Below are 7754 nucleotides of genomic sequence, written 5' to 3'. Positions count from 1 at the left end.
GGGTGGATGCGTATGCCCTAGAGGATAAGGAAACCAAGCAGTGGAAAATAACAGTTATACACAAGGAAGATGACCAGGATGGGGCAAATACTTCTCTCTAACACAGAACAGATGATGGATGTATTCTCCAATTCTGATTTAAAGACACAAAAAGTTTCACAAGAAAAATAGTGAGAATCTGAAATAATTATTCTATTCAGTAGATAATATTCCAAATCCACATTACCTTGTATTTCACACAAATCAAAGGACACTTATGCAATTCAGTGTCCTTTACACAGTTTGAAGAGCCTAACTCTAACAAATGGATTTACATTATTACTACAAAAATTCACATCGTTTCCCAGAGAAGCATGGTAGATTATCTAAGTTATGCTTTTCATTGTCTTTCTGATGAAAACATGAACTCTTACCCTGCAATGTAATTATCTTTCCCAACTCAACTCCTACTTCACAAATATTGGATGACTCCAACTCTTTTACTTAGTTTGGAATTCAGCATGGCTCAGAGTCCTCTTTCAATTATTCTGCATTTGTTGATTATTTTAATACACTGAAATTCTGTACAAAGAGAAGTTTTTAGTCTCTTTCCAACCACAAAAGATGACATTCCACTAGCGTCTGGTGACTTAATTATTGCATGTTTTGGGTTAAGACTCAGACTCACAGACAGGAGGTGAGGGAAGGTGTCGGTGTGCTTATGCAGGTACATCCTCTGAAGTTACTAAATGGTAAGTTAAAAAAGTCCCACAATAAAACCCTTCTCAGATTGAAAGGGATCTGTTTGGAATTATCTGAAACTTAAATTATTTGATTTATTCCACAATTTTGACAAGTGCTAGCTTTGTCTCTCTGCTCACATCCAAAACTTCAAGAGTAATGTAACAGAGTGGAAAGGAGTAGTGGAAATCATAGGGAGAGACCACTAGAATAAGACCCTACCAGGGAGGGAACAAGGCTGTGATGAACATTGTGTCCAACATGCATCCATAAAACCACATGCAGCTCCTGACAAGACAACTTCACAGCACATAATAGCCAGTTAACAGAGTTGAAGTGAGGTCAAGCCTGGAATTCTAATTTTAATTGTCTTGTTCTAATTTTTTGTTCTCCTCCTGACTTTTTTCATTGGAAGATCACAAATAACTTGTGTACATATTGGTTCTGAATAAAACACTGAGACATGAGTTTATTGTTTCTCTTAGTTGGAACTTCCTAGAGGAAAAATATTGCCAAAGAAATTTAACAGCATATTCAAAATTAACAGTGCATTTTGACCCAAATGACTATAAATTAACCTAAAAAAAAAAAAAAAAGCAAAGACAATAATTTCTTCGTTTTCCAAATAAAACAGGAAAATAACTTGCAACAAAAGAGCATTTCAAACAGTCACTGAACAATGTTGTGAAAGTGTTTGTTACTAAAGGTAAGGACAGTTCCTTTGGAGTAAACAGGAGTTTTATGGCCTGAGTCGGAAAGTTGTGTGTTTTGTGTTTTCAGATGTGTGCCGTAAAAAATAACAATATTTGAGCTTCATTATTCTTTGATGTAGGTTCAACAAAACCAGGAGAACTACCCCACTCAAATCTGAACTTTTTCACTTCCCATAAAATTGTGTTTTTAGAGGAGCACGACAGGCTCCCGAGAGATGTGTTCTGAATTTGTCTCAAAGGTGCAGCTTTTCTCAAGAAGATCGTATCGAGGACTGCTCGTTCTCAGGCGTGACAGCGTTGCTCAAGGCTGTTGCCAAATGTCACAGCACCACTTGTGACAGCCACAGAGAAAAGGGGGAGTTTTCACAATAGGAATTGTGCAATCAGATTAGCCAGTCCAAGGAGGATTATAAGGATGTGAATGATCACTGCTGGCCACGTCAGCTGCCCAGCACGATGCAGGGAGATCAAGTAGATGAGGGATGGATACACGAACACAAAGGCCAGGCCGCATGTTGCTCCAGAGTATCTGAGGAAAGGGAGGGGATGAAGAAAAGAGGGAAAAAAAAAAAAAAAAAAGAATGAAAGGATGCTTTGTGTTAACTCTTATTTCTTGTTGTCATTTCACCCCCTCTAACAAATGAACGGTCTGGCTGACAAATGACTATCTACAGTCGCTAAACACCAATTTCTGCTCCTTGCTGTCCTTCAGTGGCATTTAATTATGCCCCTCAGTGTTGCTCAGCCCCCTGCTCCCCTTTAACCGCACTCTGACGTGACTCTGATGTTTCAGTCACATCCCCAGATGCTTCTGGGGCTGACTCCCTATCTTTGGCTCAGTATTTCTACTTGGTTTGGAGAAATTTGCCAACACGCAAGAGAAAAAGACTGGGCAGTGCATCCTTTGGTAGGCATCCTTCACTGTCAGAACTGCAAATCTCGTTGCACTCCAGCCACCTAAGGGCACATATTAAAGCATGTAAGTGTAAAAATGCTCCCAAATCTGCAAATTTTATTTTGATTTATTTAATGAGCTCCTAGCAAACCATTCTCCAGACCTGAAAAGATCAACATGCCCTCCTCGTAATGTGAAGGTAACCACAGCAAGTGAAATATTTAACTGTTCTTTTTCTAACCACTCCCTTGCTTAACCAAAACCTTCTCATTATTTTCCCCTACTGTGAGTTTTACCTACTACATACTGCAGCCAAACGTGCATTATTAACTGAAAACATATTTTATTTCAAATATTTGGACATTCCTTTTAAACAGAGGAAACATCATAATACAAAGTAACCATCTGCAACACAAAACAAGCAAATACCTAAGTTGGACTATATATACAATTTATTAGCTGGAAATTCACTGTTCAAAGTGATTTATTACTATGCACAGTATGCACACAGTAGCAGAGATCAGGATTAGTCTGCAAACACAGAAATGTATTGCATGATATTATTTGGAATTAATAACCAGACCATGTCTATTACTGGAATACAAAAATTTTCACTAAGAGGAGAGGTAGAAAAAAAAAGGAAATGGAAAAAACCTCAAAGATCAGCCACTGAGCAAAAGTAAGTTATTTCATTACTCTGGTCAGACCCAAGCCTGTCATTCTGGTTTTATAATTGCAAATTTCTATATTTTTAAACACCTCCCTCTCCTGGCTGCTGTATGAAAGATGCAAAGTAGGAATGAATGACAATGATTACAAACACGGTGATGTCAAATGTAGAAAATAAAAAAAACTCACTAGATTATTTCCTCTCAACTTTCTCAATTTGAGAAATCCTAGGTGTTTATTAATGTGGTAAATTTAGGATATCGTTTAGAAGTACACCTTTTATGTCACTTTTCCCTTTGAAGTTACTTGCTTTCTTGGGATTTTTATTACGGACTTTCAAAACAGCTTCAAATGGTCTTAACACAGTGTCTTAACTTGACAGAAGCCACACAACAACCGAGCAACTTTTCTACTGACACCATATTCTTTCATGTGTATAGTTACAAGGTCCTCAGACACAGCTCCAATGTATCTCAGGGTACCATCCCAATCTCCTCAGATACAGAGGCAGCACTACAGATAGCTGCTTGCCAGAACTTTAAAAGAGCTGATTGTTTATGCTTCTAAATAATTATTTACAACTTAAAAAGGTATAAGCCTCGTAAAATATAAATATACAGTTACCTGCACTCACACTGTTCCTTTCCAACAACAAACATGCAGCAGCACCACAGGCAAGTTGACCGTACAAGCAACACTCACCTTATGATACCTCCTATATTCGGGTAAAACCTTGCCATTGCTACTCCAGCTCCTACAATTGCTATGTTCAGGACGAGCACATGGAAAATGCTACAGGAAAGTGAGGAAAGAGTGTTAAAATCTATGCTGTATTTATTACAAAATACCATCATTATCCTTCATTCACACTAACATTTAACTGGTACATGTATGGTGTTTCCATTCGCATGACTCGCTCTATTAAAGCTAATTAATTTCACAGTAAACATAACATCTACTGAATATTCAGAGTGCCAAACTCTAAATATCTAGTGTTTTGACTCAAAATATTCTTAAGGAGTAAGTATGTGTAATTTGGCAGTTCTTCTGAAAAACACCACACGTGGTACTCAGCACTGAAGTATTTCAGATGGATATTCAAATGCCAAAGAAACAATACTGTATAAAATAATTCCCACAAGAAAGAATCAGCTTGTTCAGAGAATGATCTGAATTGTTCAAAGTGAACTAATGGAAACCAGAAGAAATTAAAAGATGCATTGGGTGGAAAACATTACATAGAATACTAGGGGGCAAATAACACCTTAGAACTTGAAAAATGTGAAAAAAACACTTGAAAAATGCACTTTGATAGAGCTCGAACATTTAGGATGCTGGGATGTCATTTACTATATGACCTGCATACTATTTATGCTGGAACTTTTCGTTGAATTTGTTTTTACAAATAATTTCCTGTTACTTTCCTGTTTGCATTAAGGATTTAAAAAAACAGTGATTTTCTGTTCTGCAAAAGCAGCTTTTAATGCATCAGACAAACCCAGTGTAGTTATCCACAGAGCCAAGACTCTGGAGAGTATCAGTTTTCTTTAGAGAATATGAAATGTTGGCATATTTTAACGTAAGGTAAAGTCAGGAAACATAAAAAAACTGTGATATTTTGGTCACACAGCTGTTTCTATGAAGGGAAAAAAGAATTCATGCAGAGGAAACACGTACACTTACAGGTTTTGTTTATTCTTCTGGAGGATATGATTTCCTAAAATAAACAAAATCCTTAAGCCAATGCTAATTTTTCTTAACTCTAGAAAGTATCTGCATTATGGAGGATGTCACTAACTAAGAAGCTTTTTAGAAGTGACCACTTCATGACTGAAAGACTGGCTGCCAGTTTCCCAGTTAGGAAGAAAGATTAGAGACGTAGAATAGTCTCACTAAAGTTTAGAGGAATGAAGGTAATGAAAACACAAAGTAATAACTTAAGATACGGACTCTTTCTGATGTTTTATCTTAAAAATTGGTTTAAAAAAGGCAGAAATAACACCTTTAATTTTGTACATGACATTTTAACAATGGTACAAGAGGGGTACCTCAGAAACTGAAGATAACAGTGGGAATACAGCTGTTGAAACTTAAACAAAAACATAATTGGATATAAACTTGGTAAAACCCCAGGAATAAAAAATAAAATCCCAAGAATCAGAATTGTTAGGGAAAGAAGGACCAAATGTCTACTGCTTCTCTAATATTGCTAAGGAAAGCCACTTAACTAAACTGTTCACAAAAAAGTGTTTGCCATTAAAAATTAACTTCCTCTCTCTCCACACACATGGCAGATTGCAAATCTTACTGTCAGGTAGCACAATTGAAGCCAAAGGTTTACGAAGACAGAAAATGATGGCACTTCTTCCATTCTATTTTTGCTGAGATGAATTTTTTAGCAAGAGGGATTAAAAAGAGTGCATGGTTAGTAATTCAAAAATATTTTGCAAACTTGGGTCAGTCCAGAACATTTTAGCAGAAAACCTGAAAAAATTCTTCAGTACTTCATTCTGGCATGCATTAAAACAGAAGTCATTTGGTAGTTCAAAGTTGTTTCTTTTTAAAAAACTAATTCTAGCTTCTTACAGCTTCAAAAGCGAATGGTGTGTGTGTGTGTGTGTTTGGTGTGAAATGAAACATTTTTCAACTTATTGATCCGGGGCTCAGGGAGCAGCAATTTCAGTCTCAACTGAAAACAATGGTCTCAAAATTCTGGAGACTCCAAAACAATTCTGTACTTGCAGAGAAGTGCTTTGCAGTTTTAATTGTTACAACTAAGCAGGATCCTCAAGTACAATACAAAATCAAAAAGTCTGAAAATAATTTAAATCTATCTATTTCAGGGCAAAAGGTTATACTGTATTTCTCTCCTGGAACATCAGTGCTCCTTCTTCTACCTTTTTGAAACAGCCTGAGTTATAATAATGCTATTGGACAACAAGTGTTTAACCAGCAAACCCTTTCTATGACCTAGGCTGATATTCATAGTGCATCTCAGACAGGAAAAAGCCTCATTCTTGATGGAGAGAAAGGCATTATCATTTAGAAAAAAAAATAAATCTATCTTTCTGAATAAAGAAGAATCTTATATTTAGGGCTACTAGTTGCTGTACTGTTTGAGATAGTATTTTTCGTAAGTCTGGGTGGCCCATGCCAGGGCTGGATTCTCCACCTGGGCACCCTGAGACACAGACTGGATTGCCTCAAGGAGGCTGTAATGCACAGAAGAGGCACACCCACGGCAATCTAAGGCACTCCCTCTTTTATTTTTTGTCCTCAGACTCAATATTCTCGGTTGGGCAGATGAAGACTCTAGATCTTTTCTATAAAGGGAATCATTGCTCGCCTGCAAAAATCCTGCAAACCCAGGAAAACCATAGTAGAGAGGAGGGAAAAATTTTTAAAAATAATAAATCAAGCTTTTCCCTAAGCCTTGTTTTTTCCCTCCATTGCAAAGTTAACCTTTCAGATTCACAGAGTTGAGAAACAACCTGGTGTGCCAGAAGAGCTCTATCAAATTCTCTCCTGTGAAAGCCGTAGCTACGGTTAAGCCACTGAACAGCAGTGACCACATACATCTAATTAACTTCAGCATCCTCAAAGTAACAATTGCACTGAAAACTGTGAAACCAAGCCCTAGGGCAGGGGACACTTAAAGATAAAAACTCAGGTTAGGTGCAAGGAAATTAGAAGTGCTGGACTCAGCATGGAGTCACAGGGGTGAACACATACAATGAGGAAAACAGGAAAACAAGGAAAAAAGCAAAACAGGATAATTTAAGTAAGAATTTTTGAAAGGTCACTGTATCTAAACATGCTTTTTTTTTTTTTCCCCTGCAGATCTCACTCAACTGACATGGGTCAAAAGACTATGAATCACAGCAGTTGAGAAGCAGGAGAAGCTAGGTGAAGAGCAGATAACTAAACACGCCTGCAAACAGCAGAAATGTACTTCAGAAATTGCATCAGAAGACACACATCTGCGGGAGAACTGGCAGGTCTGCTGGGCTGCCATGGAGTAAAGGGAGGACAATCTGTGAGGAAAGCCAAGTGATTTCTGTCCATCAGCTTATTTAACCTCTCAGAACAGGAAAGATGTTAAGAAGTTTTAAAAACTGATCAGATGACTGTACAAAGAATTTTATGCGTGGCATATAATTAATCAAGGGAATGTCGCAAATATCACTGTAGCCAAGAGCCAGTAACAATAACAAAATGAGCTTTCTGTACATATAAGAGAATCCAGAGTCACGTAAGAAACAGCAGATAAACCACATGCCTCTGGCCCTAAGTCACCCTTTAAATGATAGCATTGCAAACACGTCTCACTTTAGAAAAGAAAGTTAATTTCCCAATACATGACATTTTGGCCTTTCTTTACAACACCAGGGAGAGAAGAAGAGAATGAACAGTTCCTTGGGTTTCATCCCAGTATATCACTTTCTGTGTTGTAGTCTGTACACCAGCATACGTGGAGCAGCAGCAGGTATCCACATCTGCAAGCAATTGTTCACATCAAGAAACCTAACTTTTAGTATCAAGGAGCTTCCAGTTCATCTGAAACCTGCAGCACATCCATATGGAGCAACCCAAGGCTTAAAGATGAAGATAGGAAAACTTACAATGGACACTTGGACCAAAGGAGGAGGTGGGTGGGTTTTTTTGTAAAAAAGGAAATAATTGGACAATTATAGCCAGAAGGTAAATTTATAACATTCTCTCAGCTGCAAAGGAAACTTCATATAGGAAGGATCACG

General features: G+C 37.5%; 1 protein-coding gene across 2 annotated transcripts in view; it reads right to left on the bottom strand.

The window, feature by feature from the left end:
* Positions 1-795: 795 nt before the first annotated feature.
* SLC38A9 (solute carrier family 38 member 9) overlaps positions 796-7754 on the bottom strand; it is a 47926-nt gene continuing 40967 nt past the window's right edge. For both annotated transcript variants that reach the window (XM_014964808.1, XM_014964809.1), the window contains 2 exons: positions 3700-3789; positions 796-1962 (listed from right to left, as the gene is read on the bottom strand). In XM_014964808.1, coding sequence (XP_014820294.1) covers positions 1797-1962; positions 3700-3789 — 256 coding nt within the window. In that variant the 3' untranslated portion in view covers positions 796-1796. The remainder of the gene's footprint in view (positions 1963-3699; positions 3790-7754) is intronic.

Source organism: Calidris pugnax, unplaced genomic scaffold (genome assembly GCF_001431845.1).
Source record: "Calidris pugnax isolate Ruff unplaced genomic scaffold, ASM143184v1 scaffold273, whole genome shotgun sequence".
Taxonomy (NCBI): domain Eukaryota; kingdom Metazoa; phylum Chordata; class Aves; order Charadriiformes; family Scolopacidae; genus Calidris; species Calidris pugnax.
The sequence above is the reverse complement of the archived record's forward strand: the minus strand, read 5'-3'. Positions and strand labels throughout refer to the sequence as shown.